The sequence below is a fragment of the Tachysurus vachellii genome, chromosome 4, assembly GCF_030014155.1.
Source record: "Tachysurus vachellii isolate PV-2020 chromosome 4, HZAU_Pvac_v1, whole genome shotgun sequence".
In the NCBI taxonomy this organism is placed as follows: domain Eukaryota; kingdom Metazoa; phylum Chordata; class Actinopteri; order Siluriformes; family Bagridae; genus Tachysurus; species Tachysurus vachellii.
Window position 1 is genome coordinate 24407157 of NC_083463.1, and position 23887 is coordinate 24431043.

General features: G+C 36.1%; 1 protein-coding gene and 1 long non-coding RNA gene across 3 annotated transcripts in view; both read left to right on the forward strand.

The window, feature by feature from the left end:
* The window catches only part of dtd1 (D-aminoacyl-tRNA deacylase 1), a 28803-nt gene extending 8793 nt beyond the window's left edge, over nt 1-20010 (forward strand). Inside the window, exons 3-5 of one of the 2 annotated variants that reach the window (XM_060868484.1) lie at nt 13959-14194; nt 14338-14435; nt 19888-20010. In XM_060868484.1, the coding sequence (XP_060724467.1) occupies nt 13959-14194; nt 14338-14435; nt 19888-19968 (415 nt within the window). In that variant the 3' untranslated portion in view covers nt 19969-20010. Of the gene's footprint in view, nt 1-479; nt 603-13958; nt 14195-14337; nt 14436-19887 lie in introns of those variants that run through there. The other variant, XM_060868483.1, reaches the window with a different exon arrangement.
* Nucleotides 5410-5864, forward strand: LOC132844106 (uncharacterized). The gene is made up of 3 exons (XR_009648335.1): nt 5410-5473; nt 5599-5635; nt 5817-5864. It is a non-coding gene; the product is annotated as an uncharacterized LOC132844106 (long non-coding RNA).
* Nucleotides 20011-23887: the final 3877 nt, after the last annotated feature.

The following is a 23887-nucleotide window of genomic DNA, read 5'->3' on the forward strand; positions in this document are numbered from 1 at the left end:
TCATTGCTGGTCTGAGTGAATGGTCTTAGATACTTTTTATAGTACAGTGTTATATATGTGGAGTCATATCTTGTCTTTAGTGCACTTTTAATTTAATTACAAATTGTGTCTAGGGGTGAAGGAGTGTGTGAATGTGTGTGCATGAAGAACTGTTAAAGACTGGCATCAAGGGATGAACTGTATCTTAATAATTCAACATTTACCAGTAATATAAACTTCTTTTTGCATATTGAGAAAAGAAAACAGACTGTCATAAAAAGGACATGTAAAAATCAGCAGAACTTTAATATAACAAAACTGTGTGTTAGTTCAGATCCACTTGTTTATAATCTCTATTAACTTTAGCAGACGTTCTTGGGGAAGGGTTGGCACGTAGACCTCCATTTTCAGTAATATAAAGAAGGAACTCAGGTTTAAATGTTGGATATTGTCTGTACCAGTGCAGGTAGTTTACTGAAACACTGCTTTTGTATCTACAGGACAGAGTGACATCATCACCGTCATCTACGACATCTACAACTGTACAAGGAGTGAAAAGTGTTATAGAGAAGAAAACATAATGTTGTAACCTTTACATAATAAAGCCAGAACTACTTAAGCAAGATTCATTTTCTGCCTTTTCTTAACACACAGAATAAATTAATCCCTAATTCAACACATAATATATTTGAAATAACAAAAATTCTAAAATCACCTAGTGAAAGCCACAGACACATGAATAAAACAGTGAACATGATGACTGGTTTTAGCTGAATGAAAATATTCTCTCTGTATCTGTAAACATCATAAAGGTTCTGGAAGCTCCGCCACAGCATCACCTGACAGTGTCACTAATGTTACTGACAGACTGTAGACTCTTATTGAAACATCCTGACTTTACATTGAGCATCAAATGTCATTAACACAAAATGTAACAGGAATAATATAATATTTAAAACGAATCTTTCTATTCTGTAAAAATCTAATGACTGTTAAAGTCATATCACTGTATTAGGGGCTTCAGCATCATCAGAAAAAATCCATGACAATGTATAATAGTCATGATAAATATTATAGTAAATATCTAGTATTAAAAGCATAATTTTGGTGATTTATTTATTGACTTTCTAAAAACAAATCCTGTTCTTTTAATAACTTTTAATACATATGGTGGCCCAGAAGGACCAGGCACAAAAAAAAAAGATGTCAACTGTAAAAACAGACACAAACATACATAAACAACAGCAACCAAAGTAGAGAGTTAACCTTCTGGCCACTATAATTAACCCTTAAACGGGTGTGTTAAATTAATTTTTATACAGAATAAGTGGTATTAAAATAGACAGCTCAAATACTTATTTAAAAAGTTATAGAATAATGTATGGCATTTTTACTACAGTATATGTTTGTAGTGATGCGGCTAATTTGGGCTTTATGTACCCAAACAACAACAACGAGTTTATTATTGGTCTAGAAATGATGGTTGATTCTGTAAACATGTAAATAGCTCCAACTTGTGAGAAAAGCATGGCTCTGCTCTGCAGTCTATAAAATACTGAAAATATATATATATATTCCATCAACAGTAATATGTATTATTCTTAAAAGGCCATGAATTCATGTATATTATAAATTAGGTAAAGACAGATATACTTATGAAACACTACAATTGGAGTGCAACGTGACAAAGAAATGAAATGAAGAACATGGTCACATCAAAACAAGCAGAAATTTTATTCCCTGCAAGTGATTAATGACCCTGTTATAATCACTATTAATTGGTGAGTCAAAAGAGAACAAAAGAGGTGAACTATCAGTTTAAAAGCAGCACACTGGTCACTTGGTTTGCTGTTAGCATGTTAGTCTGTTGTTTGTTTGTTGCTTGTTCTCCCTTCCACACTTATACTAGCTCCTTGGTTTGAGAACAGGTAAGACTGTGTGTGCATCTGTATTCCACCTAGGAATGTATTCCATGTAAGAATTTTTGAATCTACTTTAAAGTAAATTCATTCCCTCATGAGTAAACCAGAATATATTATTATTATAATTATTATTATTATTATCATTATTATTATTATTATTATTATTATTATTATTGTTATTGTTATTATTATTATTATTATTATTATTATTATTATTATTATTGTTAGTAGTAGTAGTAGTAGTATTTTTTGTATAAAATACTGCATTATTATTATTTGTCTTATTATCATCATTTCATTGCAAAGCTATAACCTACTGTAAAACTTGCTAAATAAATGTGATGTATAATTAAGAACATTGCATCAACTTTTATCCCTCGTTTTTACCGGTAGTATCCTGCTGGCCATGAACCTATTCTAAATTCCTTCGTTATTACTGTCTGCTTACCAATGCAAAGAAATGAGCACAGAAATGAACAGCTGTGCGTTTAGATAAATAGTAACAGTAATGCCGTCTGTTTGGTTATTGTTCACAGAGAAAATTTCACACTAAAATAATAAATGATAATAATAAATCAGTGTTATTATTTATTATAAATAATAAATCAGTGTTAAACCCTGCTTCTAAATCCTAAATCCTTTTCTGTAGTATCTGAGGTTACATTTAAATGGGTCACTGTGTTTATTACTAACAGAGTGACCTTCTCGTGTGTCACGTGATTTAGAGATTCAGTACCATGGACACCGCAGCGTCCTTTTTTTAAACAAAAACACAAACACAAACAAACACACTCTGAACCGCTCTTGAACACACACCGCTCTTTTTCAAAACTTTATTAAAACGCTTTTACTCAACTTTTTTGAAGCAATTCATCCTTTTTCCAACTTCGAAAGGAGAAATACACGGTAAGTCTCTTTCTCCAAACTTTCAAAAAAAAAAAAAAAATAAATCCGACGCGATATAAGCTAAAGTTTAACTCATGAAACCGATCTTTAAATCGAACAGTGATCACGAGTTTAAACAAAGACCTTATTAGACATTTTAGAAAGCCCGTTCTTATTTGTTTAATCGTGTGAAAAAATCGTTTAAAAGGAAAGAAAAACGAAAATAAAAATGTATGTAATGAAATTGATATGTTGAGATTATTTACACACACACACACACACACACACACACACACACACACACACACACACACACACACACACACACACACACACAGTGTGACCACAGGCTATCACTAACAGCAAGAGCAATATACCACCAGCCCACACATACAACTACCCTGCTGGCCATGAAACTATTGTAAATTCCTCCGTTATTACGGTCTGCTTACCAATGCAAAGAAATGAGCACAGAAATGAACAGCTGTGCGTTTAGATAAATAGTAACAGTAATGCCGTCTGTTTGGTAATTGTTCACGGAGAAAATTTCACACTAAAATAATAAATAAATCAGTGTTAAACCCTGCTTCTAAATACTAAGTGGGAAACGTCCCTCTACTTAGGGATAAGGACAGCGTGAGATGTTGTTAATTTGTTTTATTTATATTTATTGATATGTTCTGTTTTCTGTAGTATCTGAGGTTACATTTAAATGGGTCACTGTGTTTATTACTAACAGAGTGACCTTCTCGTGTGTCACGTGATTTAGAGATTCAGTACCATGGACACCGCAGCGTCCTTTTTTAAACACAAACACAAACACAAACAAACACACTCTGAACCGCTCTTGAACACACACCGCTCTTTTTCAAAACTTTATTAAAACGCTTTTACTCAACTTTTTTGAAGCAATTCATCCTTTTTCCAGCTTCGAAAGGAGAAATACACGGTAAGTCTCTTTCTCCAAACTTTCAAAAAAAAAAATAAAAAAAAATCCGACGCGATATAAGCTAAAGTTTAACTCATGAAACCGATCTTTAAATCGAACAGTGATCACGAGTTTAAACAAAGACCTTATTAGACATTTTAGAAAGCCCGTTCTTATTTGTTTAATCGTGTGAAAAAAATCGTTTAAAAGGAAAGAAAAACGAAAATAAAAATGTATGTAATGAAATTGAAATGTGGTGATTACCCCCCCCCCCACACACACACACACACATTAAGTAATTAATATAATAACACAACAGCCATAGCCTTTTAAAGAAGACATTGAAAACACCTCATCCATTACACGAGTTCTGCCCCCAAGTGTCCCCACTTTAGTATGCAGATGGTTCACCCAATTAACATTTTTTTTTTCTAGTATTACAAACTACATAGTACTACATGCTAAACATACTACATACTACAAACTACATACTAAATAGTAATAACTTTAACCAGCAGAGTGAAGTAAAAATCACAGATTTGTTTTTGTCATATTTACTGAACCAACTCTTCATATTTTTGCTCCCGTTCGCTTCAAGATGTTTAAACAGGTTGCTGTGAGTGCTGGGAGAACATTACTATGCTGTCGTAAAATAAATAAATTAGGATTAATTTTCTTGTAATGTGTCAGAATATTTGATATTTGCAGCTTGCTCCTGGCTCCTGACTCTGAAGCTTCAATGGTTCCTAGAACTAAGCCCCAATTGGCCATGGTTTCTGTCATGGAATCATGTAGACAAAAAAAACATCTGTTTTTCTCTGTACATTGACTTTGATCACATTACGTTGATGTTAAGGTTGATATGGGATATAAAAAAGAGAAATACACTGTAAAAAATGATCAAGACCTTTCAGGCTTCAGCACCTGAAACAATTAATAAAGAAATTGAAATGTGATATGATATGATGCTTAATAATAGAGTTTAAGACTGTTTTCTCTTTACCCACATACAGAGACTCTCTGCAAGCGACTGGACAACGTCCACTCACTGAGATCAAAGATGAAGAACACCAGCAAATGCTATTTGTAGGGTTTTTCTGTGCTTATTGTCAATATCACATTTCAATTGAATTATTCTGATGAGTTACAACGTGTTCATTTATTTTAATGGAGTCCAATTGTAAAGGAAATTAATATGTAATTGTAGTTTCTATAGTAACAGCTTACCAAGAGAGTTGTATTATGGATTCTGTACATACACAGATGAAACTCCAAAAGGGGGTAAGTTTAGAGAGGTTCATTACAGTAACCTTTTATGGTTATTTCTTTACGTCAACCATCACTGATTCTTTTTATTGCATTTTCCTCTGTGTTTAATATTCTTATGTACTGTAGAATTGTCTATGCAATCTATTTTTGTTCAGTTTCTTTTCAAGTCAATCTTTCAGTTAAATCAACAATCAATAAACAGCATGTGAATACTGTACATGTATTTTGTAATGAAGCAATTATGTATTTCTCCCTTTTGTCACAGAGGTCTCCAAAAACAGCTTCTGGCACCTAAAGGTGTGTATACATTTGCATTGTGTAAGAAAGTACAAAGACATTATATGATTGTGTTACATCATGATGAACCATGAAGCTTTTTTTATTTCATTGTATCAATTATTTTACAGGCAACAAAACCAAACATGAGAAAAAACTCCAAAGGCTGAGGTGCAAAATCAGTGGCATCGAGAAAACCCTATGCAGAATGGAGGTAACATTTTTGTTAAAAATCAGGATGTAATTTAAAGATGTACCTTTAGTGATAAGTGACCAAGTAGAACTAAACGCATTTGTGTTATATGTGGTAGTTGATGTTTGTTTTTTTATTCGCTACAGGTGAAACTTGCAAAGATGCAAGGGAAGTTTAACAAAGGTAATTCCCAACTCTCTCTGAGTTACACTCATCATCTACTTTATTTGGAGCACTTGTACACCTTATGCAATCAGCTAATCATGTTCCATGTGTTCTTAATAAATTGAATGGTGAGCCTATATTTTGATGCCTAAGGTATATTTGCTTTGACTATCTAATAAACTGGTTATTGTCTTTCCAGAGACAAAGTGTGTGTCTACGCAAACTGGGAATGAGCAGAAAGTGGACGAAGGTATTTAAATGTGACATACAGTGAACAATTTTAAGAGCAGAGGAAAGTTTGTATTTGCATGTGCTTAACATCGTCCCCTTCGAAACTATTGGAACAGCAAGGCCAAGTCTTTAGTTTTTGTATATAATAAAAATATGACCTCCATTTAGCCTAAATATTTAATTGTCATTTTTCAAAAGCTGTAAGGAAATATTATCTGGAAACATGTGTTCATTATGCAGATATAACACATGAGGTTATGTAAGTTTAAGGTTTTGTCTACACTATGAAGCTTATCCTATCCACATACATGGTCTATGAATTACTGCAGACTGTTTTCAAAAATCATAACATAATGTATTCCACATTAATCCAGATACTGAATTTTTTTTTACTTCTCCTTGTTTTCAGTTAACATCCAAACCCTGCGACAGGAAGTGAAGCCACCTCCTGTAGCTGGAGCTGCCGTTACCTCAACTCCATCTCAAATCATGGCAAAGAGACCCGGCTCCAGCATGTCACCCACAACAAACATCAAAAGGCCACGACTTGACACCCGTTCACCAGATCCTGCAAGCTTTACACCTCTCGCAACATCCAAGCCTATGAACACCATGGATGTAACAGGACACCAAAGGGAATGCCACACAGGAAAGTCCCTTATCTCCAGTGCCTTAAACACCCTTCAGGAGTCATGTTTTGATGCTTTGCCTACAATCGTTGGTCGTCTCCTTTTTGGAAGAGTCTCTGAAGTTCCTGGTCTGAGGGATGAAGAAAAATCAGTCATTTCTGATTTTTGTGAAAACCGGGTAAATGAGGGTCTTCGATTTTATTTTAGAGTGCATGAAATTCAAATGACTTTATCTTGTGGACTGAGCTTTCTTTTATTTAACTGATATTGATTTGTCATTGTGGGGTGGGACACTTTCCCTAAACCCAGTCTATAAGAAAGTCATAATGTTCTTAACTTTGTTTTAGATAAATGAATTGAATAGATGTTTGATTTTGTTGTACTGTTGCTGATAACTTTCTTCCACCTCAGGCCTTAGCACAGGAGTTGATGACAGCGATTTTGTGCATGATCAAGGCAGAGGGAGCAGCTATGAAACATGAACTTCTGCAGACTCTGTGTAGGGTTTATGTAGGCATGTGTCAGAAGACTGGAGACTATCACAAGGCACATGCCCTCGCCTACAGGCTTTTGAAAGAGGGTGAGTTTGAACTGACATTTTAATTTTTATTATAATGTATTGACTTCAGGACAATGATATAATGACTAACAAATGTATCTTGGTTTTTCTATATATACATTTGTATTCCTATGACATCCTTGTATTCCGTTGCAGACTTTCATGAAGCCCCAAAGCTGATTTTGGTTATGGCGACAGCATGGCCAAGCGTTTTTTCCAACGACAGCTCACTGTGCCGAGCCATTCACAAAGTGACCAAGCTGAAAGCAGTGGGAGACGTAACAGACTACCTCAGCGATTACTTGCACTGGTTTGAGGTAAACAGCCATCTAATTGACTCTCCTTCACAGTTTCTTTGTTTTTAAATGACACTCAGAACTGCCATCAAATATCTTTTTAACATTTGTTTACTTTATGACATTCTTAATTTATCTTTTTTTTTTTACTGTGTCTGTGCTGGGACAAATTCCTTAGAAGTTCAATCGAACCAAATGAACAAGTCATCTAATAAGAGTCATTTTCTTCAGAATCGGCTGATTTAGAACATCAGTCTTTAGGCTATTTTTGTAGCGTGTTCCAGTGACGTTAAACAACAGCAAATAATGTGTCAAACTGCATTTCACTTAACAGCCAGACACAAAGATACAAAATACATTAAGTGTTAATGTCTTTTTAGGCTGACTTGTTATTGAGGAAGAAAACTGTGGCACTTAATAGTTTATAAGATATAATAGTTCATTTATACTCCCTGTTAACTATGTGTACGTGCATGTACGTTTTATATCTGTTTAAAAATCATGGTGTCTCCTGGTGGTTATTTTGAGTGTCAGCTTCTAATTCCATGGTTTGTACATCTAGGACTCCTCCTTATATAAGTTTTGATCAGTAGAGATTGTAAAATTGCAGAATGTTTCTTAGCCATACCTCTGTATTTTAAGGATCTGCACTTGGATTGGTCGATGGCTTTCCGTCCTCACCAGATTATTGGAAACATTTTATGACTATTGGAATTTGTTATTTGTTTTTTTCAGAAGCCTCCAGGTCATGTCCACCAAATCATCTCCAGCACACTGAAGGCTCTTTTCCAGGACAGCAGTCTGACCTTCAGGAAGAACAGCTGGTATGGTGTGGACCTCTGCCCTGCTGCCTGGGACTACATCTACAGCCTGGATCTTCTGTGCACACAACAGGGCTGGATGTGGACCTTCAGAAATGTTATAAGGTAACTGCAACACATACTGTAAATGACATACTCCGTTCTCAACTTTCCAGATGTATTGCATACAGTACATCCGACAGTCAATTTTATCTGAAGTGATTTACAAAAAAGACAAGTTCAAATATAACAGTGTTTGTCTGTGGGCCTTCTTTATTCCTATCTATTGGTATTTTTGTTCTTTCTGACTTGAGTTTACATGTTCTGTTTTTTCTGTAACACAGCTGTTCAATACCAGCCCTTTGTTTATTATTTTCTGAAACCAGCATGCTCAAAACATCAAGAGTTTTAATTCAGTCAGGGTGAAATTTAAAATATTGCAAATTTCCAAAAGATCTATGTCCACCACCACAAAGTCACACATCATGGTGTTTTTTCTCTCTTTTTCTAATTTACCAGGCAGGAGATTTGGCAGACCATGAGCACTTGGCTGATGCAAAGATCTCAGCAAACGACAGTTGGAGACGTCTGTGTAGCAGCACTTTTCAGGCTACTTGGTAAGTCTATTGGAAATAATTTTTTGGGTATTATCACACGCTACCTCTGGATTTTTCAGTTTTTCACTCTTGGTCTTTGCCGTCTCATACAGGGCGACTTGGCCAACTGGGCCTTAAGGAAAAAGAGATTGGGATGGTCCAGAATCTTACCAACGGTATAAAAGACTTTGCCAACTACACACAAGGGTATGCAGATATGCCTTGGGAGGTGCAGCTCTCAGTGTTCTACGCAACTCATGATCTGGCACCCGGCAACCCCAGAGATGCCCTGGAGGCTTTGTCATCATGGCAAAAAGGGATGAAACAGGCGGTTCCTCCAGCTGTCACCAGCTGCATTAAACAGATCACTAAGCTCTGTGACCTGTAAATATTTAATCTAACCTGTAAATATGTAATAAATCTGTAAATCTAATAAACATTTAATCTAATGTGTTAATATTTAATAAATCTGTAAATCTAATTAACCTGTAAATATATTTATTATCACCTCTATTTTGTCTTGTCTATTTGTATGGGGAATAAATCTGTATGCTATTGACTTTGATGTGTGAAAATCTTCCTCAGATAAAAGTTGAACATATTCAGCCATAAATGAAAAACATTTAATTTTTTCTAATAAGATATTAAATCATCAAATAACTGAAGGACACAGTAATATTTCAGTAGTGAAATGAGGTTTATTGGATTAAAAGAAAATGTGCAATATGCATCAAAACGAAAGTAAACAGGTGCATAAATTTGGGCACCCCTTGCCATTTTGTTGATTTGAGTACCTGTAAATACTTAGCACTGATTAATTGGAACACACAATATGTTTGGTGAGCTCATTAAGCCTTGAACTTCATAGACAGGTGCATCCAATCATGAGAAAAGGTATTTAAGGTGGCCAATTGCAAGTTGTTGTTCTCTTTGACCTCCTCTGAGTCATGTGGCAACATGGAGGCCACAAAACAACTCTCAAATGACCTGAAAACAAAGATTGTTAAACATTATGGTTTAGGGGAAAGTTACAAAAAATTATCGCAGAGATATAAGCTGTCAGTGTCCACTGTGAGGAACATAGTGAGGAAATGGAAGACCACAGGCACAGTTCTTGTTAAGGCCAGAAGTGGCAGGCCACGTAAAATATTGGAGAGGCAAAGGCAAAGGGAACGGTCAGAAACAGCCCACAGACCACCTCCAAAGACCTACAACATCAACTTGCTGCAGATGGTGTCACTGTGCATCGATCAACAATTCAGCGCACTTTGCACAAGGTGAAGCTGTATGAGAGAGTAATGCAAAAGAAGACTTTTCTGCACACACACCACAAACAGAGTAGCTTGAGGTATGCGAACGCACATTTGGACAAGCCAGATCATTTTGGAATAAGGTGCTGCATACCCTTGTTATGACCAAATAACCCAATCTTTGTTTCATCACTCCACAGAGTTCGCATCAAAGTTTTGATCAAAGCATCAGGTTTCCTCCTTGCACCCCTCTAAAGATGTGCAGTCTCGTTCTGATTGTAGATTCATGCACTTTGACATAAACTATAGGAAGAGCTTGCTGTAGGTCCTGTGATGATATTTTAAGGTTTTTGGAGACTTCTTTAAGCATCTCACAGTCTGCTGTTGGGATGAATTTGCTTGGATGGCCTGACCTGGTCATGTTGGCAGTTGTTTTAAATGTTCTCCACTTGCAAATGATTTTCAGACAGAGAATGGTTGATAACAAATTCTTTGGAGATCTTTTTATTTCCCTTAAGCATCAACAATCTTCTTTCTGAAGGCCCCAGAGAGCTCTTTGGATCTCAACATGGCCATACCTCTCAGTTCAATTAAGAACAATTAAATGCAAACCAAACTAAATATCCAAGGTTTAAATACATTTACATTTATGACATTTGGCAGATGTCCTTATCAAAAAAAAAGTGCTTTTAAACACGCACGCACGCATGCGCGCACACACACACACATACAGTACACGTATGTGAGTGTATGTATGTATGTATGTATAGCCAGGGCCAAAGGTTTTGAGAATGACACAAATATTAATTTTCACAAAGTCTGCATTAAAAAACAAAAAACAAAACATGAGACATTCTCTTGTTAACACAGTTGAGAGTGGTCACTCTGTCATGCTGATTAAGTTAGAATAACAGACTGGAAGCTTTGAAAGGAGGGTGGTGCTTAAAATCATTGCTCTTCCTCTGTTAACCATGGTTACCTGAAAGGAAACATGTGCAAGGATATTGCTTCTAGTAAGATTTCACCAAAATCAACTATTTATCGGATCATCAGGAACTTCAATCAGAGTCAGAATCAGGTTTATTGGCTAAGTGTGTTGACACACACAAAGAAATTTTGTTCCAGCTGTTTGTGACTCTCAAAAGAACAGACATAAATAACACTATACTATACATTTAGCTTGGGATATACAAGACAAGACAAAACAGACTATAAAAGACAATACAGACGATGTGAGACAATATAGACACTACAAGTATTAAATATGAATACAGAATATATGACTGATCAGTTATGTACATAAAGTGTGAGAAGTGCATGGTAGTGAAAGTAACAGTATTGTGCAATATTATGCTTTTTGTGCAATATATAGCAGCAGTAGTGTGTGTAACGTATACAGATGATGTGATGACTGACAGTTCTGATAATGCAGTACTTATAGATATGAAGCAGGGAATATAATTATGGTGAGTTGTTAATCAGGGTGATTGTCTGGGGAAAGAAACCTGTTCCTGTGTCTGGCAGTTTTGTTAAACAAAGCTCTGTAGCTCCAGCTAGAAGGGAGGAGCTGAAAGAGGTTGTGTCCGGGGTGTGAAAGGTCAGAAGTGATTTTACCTGAATGGGTTTCTGGTTCTTGTATCGTACAAGTCCTGGGGAGTGGGCAGGGGGGCGCAAGTTATTTTTTTCTGTTGTTTTAACTGTACTGCAGTAGGTTCCTGTCCTGTTTTATTGCTGCTCCAAACCAGATGGTGATGGGACAGATTCAATGACTGCAGTGTAGAACAGCATCAACAGCTCCTGTGGCAGACTGTACTTCCTTAAATGACGTAGAAATCCTCTGCTGGGCCTTTTTGATGATAGAGTTTATATTGCACTCCCATTTTAGGTGACACCGGGCTGTTGTATATTGTGAGGGGGAGTAGTGTTGAGGGGTCTTTCATAAAGTCAACTATCATCTCCACAGTTTTGAGGGAGTTTAGCTCTAGGCTGTTCTGACTGCACCATAGCACCAGCCGCTTCACCTCCTGCCAGTATGCAGACCCTGCAAATCTCAGGAGAATAGCAGTGGGGAGAGGACCCATCCCTGTGGAGCGCCAGTGCTGATTGTCCAAATGCTGGAGTTAACACCTCCCAGTCTCACCTGTTGTTTCCTGCCTGTCAGGAAGCTGGTGATCAACTGACAGATGACAGGGGGTATAGTGAGTTTTATGAGTTTGGAATGGAGAATTTCTGGAATTATTGTATTTAAGCCGAACTGAAGTCAACAAAGAGAATCCGTGCGTATGTCCCTGGGCAGTCAAGATGTTGCAGAATCTAGTGCAGCCCAGTGTTGACTAGATTGTCCACTGTTCTGTTTGCTCGGTAGGCAAACAGGACAGTGGACGATCCAGTCAACATTGGTTCAGCTGTTCAAAGGTCTTCTGTAGTTTGTGATGTCTTGCAGGCCTTTCCACACTGTTGCAGGATTGTTAGCTGAAAACCTGAAAAAAAGCTGAAAAACAGCTTTGCAGAGTAGCTTCTTTTGGCTATTTTGAACTCTGTTGTCAGTAGGTTCCTGGCCTGCTTATACAGAGTTTTGTCCTGCCCTCTGTAGGCATCTTCCTTGGCACGTTGAAGTTTTTTCAGTTTGGCTGGGAACCATGGCTTGTTACAGAATTTGCAGAAGGTTTTGGATGGCACACACACGTCTTCACAAAAACTGATGTACTGTAAGGTGTCACAGTGTCAGTCAGTTCATCCAGGCTGTCAGTTCCAGCCTCAAAGATATATACAGCCTGCCTGTATGTTGGAATAAGATGAACCAAGCAGTGATCGGAGTTCCCTAAGGCTGCCCAAAGATCCGGTGTATTTATGCTAATATGCTGTGTATATCTTGGAAGTTCAAATGTTAGTTTTGCTTTGTTAAAGTCTCCAAGGATAAGAAAAAACCCGGATATTTGGTTTGCCAAATATCCAAGCCAGATATTTGGTTTGCCAGGTTTTGCAGTGCATCACTCACGTTGGTCTGCGGTGGGATGTAAACTCCGGTCAAAATGAATGAGGCAAATTCACACGGTGAATAAAAGGGTTTACAGTATATGAGCAGTTATTACAAGTTTAGGCTGCAGTATTTATTCAGCACTGTGACATCTGTATATCAACGCTCAATAATGTTAAAGCAGATACCGTTGCCTTTTATTTTACCCGATAGCTCCGTTACACGATCTGCTCGGTGTAAGTGGAAGCCTGAGAAAAGTAATCCACACAGATTAGACTGATGAGGACTGGGGTAACAACATTTTCTCTGATAAATCCACTTTCCACTTGTTTGAGTTTGTCACAAGGAAGTGAACTAAAGAACATGAATAAAAAATGGTACAAAAACATCTTCAGAGACAACTTCTCCTGATCATCCAAGAACAGTTTGGTGATGAACAATGCCTTTTCATCATGATGGAGCACCTTGCCATAAGGCAAAAGTAATAACTAAGTGGCTTGGGGAACAAAACATTGAAAATTTGGGTACATGGCCAGGAAACTCCCCATACCATAATCCCATTGAGACCTTGTGGTCAATCCTCAAGAGGTGGGTAGACAAATAAAACCCACACATTCTGAAGCATCTGAAGCACTCCAAGCATTGATTGTGCAAGAATGGCCTGGCATCAGGATATGGCCCAGAAGTTAATTGACAGCATGTCAGGGTGAATTTCAGAGGTCTTAACAAAGAAGAGCCAATACTGCAAATATTTACTCTGTGCATAAGTCTAATGTGATTGTCATTAAAAGCGTTTGACACTTATGAAATGCTTGTAATTATACTTCAGTAAACCATAGTAACAATTGACAAAAAGATCTAAAAACACTTAAGCAGCAGACTTTGTGAAAATTAATATTTGTCATTGTCAAAACTTTTGGCCATGGCTGTATGTATGTATGTATGTATGTATGTATGTATGTATGTATGTATGTAATCTTTGTATGTCTTGGTATGTTATCAGAGTTCGCAAGATCCTGAATCTGCGTTTATTTGAGGATGAGAATGGCTGCACATGGAACCGCAATGTAATGGACAAAGGCTTTGAAGTGTTGTGTGTGAGCCAGTTCACACTGCAGTGTACTCTCAAAGGAAACAAGCCTGACTTCCATTTAGCAATGCCCGCTGATCTTGCTCAGCCCTTCTACCACAACATTCTGGAGCAGTTGAGGATGGCATACAAACCAGAACTTATCAAAAGTGAGAAGTAATAAATCACCCAGTAAATATTTTTCTTCAATTTTAATTGATCATCAGCATAATATAAGTTGCATGGAAATAATCTTTTGTATTCCAATTGAATTGAGGCTAAAGGAGATCACATACCGATTATTTTGTTGTAGATGGCCAGTTTGGTGCCTACATGCAAGTACACATTCAGAATGATGGACCTGTCACCATTTATTTGGAATCTCCTGCTTCTCGCATTGATGCCAAACAGGTATTATTCCTTACATTGGGTATTAAAACATACTAAATAATTTTAATCAACATGTTGCTAATACAGTGGTGTGAAAAAGTGTTGGCTCCCTTCCTGATTTTTAATTTTTTTGCATGTCTGTCACACTTCAATGTTTAAAATCATCAAACAAATATAAATATTAGTCAAAGATAACAATTAAACACAACATGCAGTTTTTAAATGAAGATTTTTATTATTAAGGGAAAACAAAATCCAAACCTACATGGCCCTGTGTTTGCCCCCTAAACCTAATAACTGGTTGGGCCACCCTTAGCAGCAAGAACTGCATTCAAGTGTTTGCAATAACTTGCAATGAGTCTGTTACAGCACTGTGGAGGAATTTTGGTCCATTCATCTTTGCAGAATTGTTGTAATTCAGCCACATTGGAGGGTTTGAGCATGAAACGCTTTTTTAAGGTCATGCACAGCATCTCAGTAGGATTCAGGTCAGGACTTTGACTAGGCCACTCCAAAGTCTTCATTTTGTTTTTCTTCAGCCATTCAGAGGTGGACTTTCTGGTGTGTTTTGGATTGTTGTCCTGCTGCAGAACCCAAGTTCGCTTCAGCTTGAGGTCACAAACAGATGGCCACACATTGTCCTTCAGGATTTTTTGGTACACAGCAGAATTCATGGTTCCATTTATCACAGCAAGTCTTCCAGGTCCTGAAGCAGCAAAACAGCCCCAGACCATCACACTACCACCACCATATTTTACTGTTGGTATGATGTTCTTTTTCTGAAATGCAGTGTTACTTTTATGCCAAAGTTACTTTATGTTACTTTTTTCAGCTTTTGTCTCATGAGTCCACAGAGTATTTTCCCAAAAGACGGGGATCATCAAGATGTTTTCTGGCAAATCTGAGACAAGCCTTTATGTTCCTTTTGCTCGGCAGCGGTTTTCGTTTAAGAACTCTGCCATTTTTGCCCAGTCTCTTTCTTATAGTGGAGTCATGAACACTGACCATAACTGAGGCAAGTGAGGCCTGCAGTTCTTTGGATGTTGTTGTGGGTTCTTTTGTGACATCTTGGATGAGTTGGCACTGTCCTATTGGGGTAATTTTGGTCGGCCGGCCGCTCCTGGGAAGGTTCTGATAGATCTCATTTACTTTCTTTCTCATTTGTTCCTGAATTTCTTCAGCATGATGTGTAGCTTTTGAGGACCTTTTGGTCTACTTTTGATCACTTTGTCAGTCAGGTCTTATTTATTTCTTGATTGTGAACAGATTGTGAACAGCTGCTCTTCATCCCAGGTGATTCATCCCCAGGTCATGATCTTGCTATATCCTTGCACAACGATCTGATCTCCCCTTCAGCCACAGCTCGCAACCTTGGGGTAACCATGGACAATCAACTGTCCTTTTCCTCTCATGTTGCTAATGTGACTCGCTCATGTCGGTTTCTTCTCTACAACATTAGAAGGATTCGACCATTTCTGTCCACACAGGCTGCTCAGGTACTTGTTCAGTCTCTTGTCATTTCTAGACTGGATTACTGCAATGCACTGCTGGCAGGTCTACCTATGAACGCAATCCGTCCTCTGCAAATGATCCAAAATGCAGCTGCCCGGCTTGTTTTCAACCTGCCAAAGTTCTCTCATACCACCCCGCTGCTGCGATCCCTCCACTGGCTTCCGGTAGCTGCACGCATCAGATTCAAAACACTGATGCTGGCCTACAAAGCCAAAAATGGACCAGCTCCCTCTTACCTCAAAGCCCTCATCACTCCTCGCACTGCACCCCGCACCCTCCGATCTACCAGCACTGCTCGACTGGTTCCACCATCTCTCAGGGTAAGAGGCAAGCATACTACAAGACTCTTCTCTGTACTGGCACCAAGGTGGTGGAACGAACTTCCCCTAGAGGTCCGGACAGCTGAGTCACTGGCTATTTTCAAGCGGCGGTTGAAGACCTACTTATTCAGGAAACACTTCAACTAGCACTTTCATTATCTTTTGCATTTAAAAAAAAAAAAAAAAAAAAAAAACACACCTTTGACACTTTCATTGTAACTTTGAACAGATGTTTTAAACTCATGGTATCTTAAGTATGTAACTTAGTGATCCAGCATTAATGTATTCAATGTTAGAGATTTAAGCACTTATGTACGTCGCTCTGGATAAGGGCGTCTGCCAAATGCTGTAAATGTAAATGTAAATGTAAATGTGGTAGTAATCAGGCCTGGGTGTGGCTAGAGTAATTAAACTCAGGTGTGATAAACCACAGTTATGTTTTAACAGGGGAACAAACACTTTCACACAAGGCCATGTGGGTTTGGATTGTTTTCTCTTAATAATAAAAACCTTCATTTAAAAACTGCATGTTGTGTCTACTTGTGTTATCTTTTACTAATATTTATATTTGTTTGATGATCTGAAACATTAAAGTGCAACAAACGTGCAAAAATAAAAAATCAAGAAGGCGGCCAACATTTTTTCACACCACTGTAAATGACTTACCAACAGGGGCGGTTCTAGGATTTCATCTTTAGGGGGGTTTAGCCCTCAGTGAGAATTTAAAACAAGAAGAGTTTTATATTATATATTATATGACTACAAAAAAACTGACACTTTTTCATTGTAACTCTGATCAATGTTTTAAAAGCAAAGTAAAAAAATTCGCTCATGGATCAAACTGATAAATAATTTTCTTTCCCAGAAATGTCCAGCCTTTTAATGTAATTTTTATTTTTTATTTTTTAAAGTAAAAAATTATACTAATAGTTTTAGGGAGGCTGAGATCACAGACAGGGGGCTGGAGCCACCCTAAAACCTAGAACCTAGAACCGCCCCTGCTTACCAATATGTTTGACAACTATCAATAAAAAGAAGAATAACATGATTGCTCTGTGTGTCTCTTGCAGTAGATATAAATGTCAGTATCTCTGTCTAAACTGTATCTCACCACATCTAGCTCCACCTACTGAGGTGTAGTCATGTCAATTCTCACATCAGTCCCTCAGCCTAGAATTTACTTCTCATGTCACTTCTGACCTCATTTACATTGATTAAATTAACTCTGTTAATAATCCAATAATTCCTAAAAAAAATACTGATTAATAATTTGTTGCAGTTTATGATTTGTGTTTATTCTCCTAATATTTTCACATTTTTCTGAATCTTCAACAAACATTATTTAAAATGTTGAAAAGAATTATCAGCACCATTCCTGTCTTCAACAGACCTGCAGTCTCATGTATTGTATTAATCTTGTGTGTGTAGTTTTGTTTAATTTGTGCATATCTATGTATAGAATGTAATATATAAAGTTCCTGTGCTTGGGAATGTGTGTATAGTTACGCACACTCCTGACCATGTGTATGCAGAGACCTCTAGTGGTAGAAAAGTAAAATTACAGGTAATTTGTGTTATTGAGTAAATAGTGATTTTGATGCTCACAACGTTGACAGTTAACACGTGTTTTTAAGAAGTGCAGTAACTTTTTACTGAAATTAGCTTCTCTTTTTAGACATTCTGTTCTGTCTACAGCAAACAGTAACATAAGCAGCTTAATGAGTAAGTTGTTAAGAATATTTGGTCATTTCTTTAACTAGTGTTAATGTAAATAAGCACAAGTAGAGCAACAGAAATGATGTAGGATTTATTAATATCCATTGTGTACAGCTGTGGATATACACATGAAACATAATACTTCAGCTATGTATGATGGTTGTTAACACCGTTAAATCTCATATGCAGTCTGATAGTTGTTAAAGCTGTAAAAGCTGTAAAATCCAGTCACAGTAATTAAATATGTCTAGTTACTGTAAAGTGACCGATAAAGTCACCTCAGTAACTACGTACAAACACCACAAACACCACACCTGCTGCTGCTAGTGAAGGAATATTGACTGAGATGAAGTTAGTTTTAGGTTTTATGTGCTGAACATTACACAATGAAGTAAAACATCTAAATGAAAATGAAAATATAGAGTGAATACACACAGCAGTTAACACTGGTCATGACTGAATACATTTACAGTTTTTAAATAAAATAATTTCTCTATTAAACACTTCACCACACAGGTTTGCACATCTATTCTGTACTATGAGCTTCTCTTAATAAACAGTTTAACAATCTGTGTTTAAATCAATTTTAAATGTATTTATCTGTATTGTTTATATATGAATATGCAGTATATTGATTACAAGTTTGTATAGAAATATAATATGAATCACTTTTAAACACTATAAATATTAATAACAGCTGTTATAACAGGGTTGATAAGTAACATTGTTTAACTAAAGTGTCAGTTCAGAGCTCTTTTATAGAAATGATTTCTATCTACATTCACTGTTGCAGAGAAACATTTAAAAAAGTAAAATAATGTCTTATATAAATGACCTGCCAACATCAGTTCTAGATATGTATGTATAATTCTGTATAATCACATACAAAAAAAGTGGTATAATCAAGTCAAATACGCCTGAGGGAATGTTGTGTAAAAGGACATTAGTTTACGTGCACCAAAGTAACATGCAGTTGTGTGTATGCCTGAATAGATTAAAAAAACACTGGTTAAAATGAAGTATAAAAAAACTGTGAAGAAACTACATCTAATAAGAAACATTTTGTTTGTAACAGTGTTCAGTGTTAAAACTGAATTGAACTGAACTTTCTCACACTGAACTCTGTGCAAAAGAGCAGAAAGCAAATGTTGCACTAATAAATAAGTCAGTTATAGTCACTTACCAGGAAATGGTCTGTAGTGGTCATACCATTTCTAGAGATAATGCTATGTGGAGAGAAGGTTTCCTGTGTAAAACTGTAACACAAACTAATTAAAGTACACACATAATATGAAGCAACAACACTTTAACTCACACACATTACAGTGGAAAATTACAGAGACTTACACTCCATCTCAACAGAAGTAACAAAGCATGTGAGGTCTAATTTTTATCTCCTGCAAAGCATAAAACTCTTTACTTAGTTCTGGAGATTTCCTCATTACCTCATTGCTGGACTGAGTGAATGGTCTTAGATACTTTATATAGTACAGTGTTATATATGTGGAGTCATGTCTTGTCTTTAGTGCACTTTTAATTTAATTACAAATTGTGTCTAGGGGTGAAGGAGTGTGTGAATGTGTGTGCATGAAGAACTGTTAAAGACTGGCATCAAGGGATGAACTGTATCTTAATAATTCAACATTTACCAGTAATATAAACTTCTTTTTGCATATTGAGAAAAGAAAACAGACTGTCATAAAAAGGACATGTAAAAATCAGCAGAACTTTAATATAACAAAACTGTGTGTTAGTTCAGATCCACTTGTTTATAATCTCTATTAACTTTAGCAGACGTTCTTGGGGAAGGGTTGGCACGTAGACCTCCATTTTCAGTAATATAAAGAAGGAACTCAGGTTTAAATGTTGGATATTGTCTGTACCAGTGCAGGTAGTTTACTGAAACACTGCTTTTGTATCTACAGGACAGAGTGACATCATTACCGTCATCTACGACATCCACAACTGTACAAGGAGTGAAAAGTGTTATAGAGAAGAAAACATAATGTTGTAACCTTTACATAATAAAGCCAGAACTACTTAAGCAAGACTCATTTTCTGCCTTTTCTTAACACACAGAATAAATTAATCCCTAATTCAACACATAATATATTTGAAATAACAGAAATTCTAAAATCACCTAGTGAAAGCCACAGACACATGAATATAACAGTGAACATGATGACTGGTTTTAGCTGAATGAAAATATTCTCTCTGTATCTGTAAACATCATAAAGGTTCTTGAAGCTCCGCCACAGCATCACATGACAGTGTCACTAATGTTACTGACAGACTGTAGACTCTTATTGAAACATCTTGACTTTACATTGAGCATCAAATGTCATTAACACAAAATGTAACAGGAATAATATAATATTTAAAACGAATCTTTCTATTCTGTAAAAATCTAATGACTGTTAAAGTCATATCACTGTATTAGGGGCTTCAGCATCATCAGAAAAAATCCATGACAATGTATAATAGTCATGATAAATATTATAGTAAATATCTAGTATTAAAAGCATAATTTTGGTGATTTATTTATTGACTTTCTAAAAACAAATCCTGTTCTTTTAATAACTTTTAATACATATGGTGGCCCAGAAGGACCAGGCACAAAAAAAAAAGATGTCAACTGTAAAAACAGACACAAACATACATAAACAACAGCAACCAAAGTAGAGAGTTAACCTTCTGGCCACTATAATTAACCCTTAAACGGGTGTGTTAAATTTATTTTTATACAGAATTAGTGGTATTAAAATAGACAGCTCAAATACTTTGTTATTTAGAACACAATAAATTAGACTTTCATTGAGTAATCCTTTAAAATGAATAAATAAACCGTTAGAGCAAAGCTGTTTACATCTTTCATAACATTCTTCACATTGGTTGGTTTTTGTTCAGAAAAATATTTTTATGTCTCATAAACATTGATGCTTTAAGGACCAGTTCATAAATAACAGTGTATTATTTAAAAAGTTATAGAATAATGTATGGCATTTTTACTACAGTATATGTTTGTAGTGATGTGGCTAATTTGGGCTTTATGTACCCAAACAACAACAACGAGTTTATTATTGGTCTAGAAATGATGGTTGATTCTGTAAACATGTAAATAGCTCCATCTTGTGAGAAAAGCATGGCTCTGCTCTGCAGTCTATAAAATACTGAAAATATATATATATTCCATCAACAGTAATATGTATTATTCTTAAAAGGCCATGAATTCATGTATATTATAAATTAGGTAAAGACAGATATACTTATGAAACACTACAATTGGAGTGCAACGTGACAAAGAAATGAAATGAAGAACATGGTCACATCAAAACAAGCAGAAATTTTATTCCCTGCAAGTGATTAATGACCCTGTTATAATCACTATTAATTGGTGAGTCAAAAGAGAACAAAAGAGGTGAACTATCAGTTTAAAAGCAGCACACTGGTCACTTGGTTTGCTGTTAGCATGTTAGTCTGTTGTTTGTTTGTTGCTTGTTCTCCCTTCCACACTTATACTAGCTCCTTGGTTTGAGAACAGGTAAGACTGTGTGTGCATCTGTATTCCACCTAGGAATGTATTCCATGTAAGAATTTTTGAATCTACTTAAAGTAAATTCATTCCCTCATGAGTAAACCAGAATATATTATTATTATTATTATTATTATTATTATTATTATTATTATTATTATTATTGTTAGTAGTAGTAGTAGTAGTAGTAGTAGTAGTAGTAGTATTTTTTGTATAAAATACTGCATTATTATTATTTGTCTTATTATCATCATTTCATTGCAAAGCTATAACCTACTGTAAAACTTGCTAAATAAATGTGATGTATAATTAAGAACATTGCATCAACTTTTATCCCTCGTTTTTACCGGTAGTATCCTGCTGGCCATGAACCTATTGTAAATTCCTTCGTTATTACTGTCTGCTTACCAATGCAAAGAAATGAGCACAGAAATGAACAGCTGTGCGTTTAGATAAATAGTAACAGTAATGCCGTCTGTTTGGTTATTGTTCACGGAGAAAATTTCACACTAAAATAATAAATGATAATAATAAATCAGTGTTATTATTTATTATAAATAATAAATCAGTGTTAAACCCTGCTTCTAAATCCTAAATCCTTTTCTGTAGTATCTGAGGTTACATTTAAATGGGTCACTGTGTTTATTACTAACAGAGTGACCTTCTCGTGTGTCACGTGATTTAGAGATTCAGTACCATGGACACCGCAGCGTCCTTTTTTTAAACACAAACACAAACACAAACACAAACAAACACACTCTGAACCGCTCTTGAACACACACCGCTCTTTTTCAAAACTTTATTAAAACGCTTTTACTCAACTTTTTTGAAGCAATTCATCCTTTTTCCAGCTTCGAAAGGAGAAATACACGGTAAGTCTCTTTCTCCAAACTTTCAAAAAAAAAAAATAAAATAAATCCGACGCGATATAAGCTAAAGTTTAACTCATGAAACCGATCTTTAAATCGAACAGTGATCACGAGTTTAAACAAAGACCTTATTAGACATTTTAGAAAGCCCGTTCTTATTTGTTTAATCGTGTGAAAAAATCGTTTAAAAGGAAAGAAAAACGAAAATAAAAATGTATGTAATGAAATTGATATGTTGTGATTATTTACATCCTGCCTTGATGCCCAATGACGCCTGAGATAGGCACAGGCTCCCCGTGACCCGAGGTAGTTCGGATAAGCGGTAGAAGATGAATGAATGAATGATTATTTACACACACACACACACACACACACACACACACACACACACACACACACACACACACAGTGTGACCACAGGCTATCACTAACAGCAAGAGCAATATACCACCAGCCCACACATACAGTTACCCTGCTGGCCATGAACCTATTGTAAAGTCCTCTGTTATTACGGTCTGCTTACCAGTGCAAAGAAATGAGCACAGAAATGAACAGCTGTGCGTTTAGATAAATAGTAACAGTAATGCCGTCTGTTTGGTAATTGTTCACGGAGAAAATTTCACACTAAAATAATAAATAAATCAGTGTTAAACCCTGCTTCTAAATACTAAGTGGGAAACGTCCCTCTACTTAGGGATAAGGACAGCGTGAGATGTTAATTTGTTTTATTTATATTTATTGATATGTTCTGTTTTCTGTAGTATCTGAGGTTACATTTAAATGGGTCACTGTGTTTATTACTAACAGAGTGACCTTCTCGTGTGTCACGTGATTTAGAGATTCAGTACCATGGACACCGCAGCGTCCTTTTTTAAACACAAACACAAACACAAACACAAACAAACACACTCTGGACCGCTCTTGAACACACACCGCTCTTTTTCAAAACTTTATTAAAACGCTTTTACTCAACTTTTTTGAAGCAATTCATCCTTTTTCCAGCTTCGAAAGGAGAAATACACGGTAAGTCTCTTTCTCCAAACTTTCAAAAAAATAAATAAATAAATCCGACGCGATATAAGCTAAAGTTTAACTCATGAAACCGATCTTTAAATCGAACAGTGATCACGAGTTTAAACAAAGACCTTATTAGACATTTTAGAAAGCCCGTTCTTATTTGTTTAATCGTGTGAAAAAATCGTTTAAAAGGAAAGAAAAACGAAAATCAAAATGTATGTAATGAAATTGAAATGTGGTGATTACCCCCCCCCCACACACACACACACATTAAGTAATTAATATAATAACACAACAGCCATAGCCTTTTAAAGAAGACATTGAAAACACCTCATCCATTACACGAGTTCTGCCCCCAAGTGTCCCCACTTTAGTATGCAGATGGTTCACCCAATTAACATTTTTTTTTTTCTAGTATTACAAACTACATAGTACTACATGCTAAACATACTACATACTACAAACTACATACTAAATAGTAAAATAAAATAACTTTAACCAGCAGAG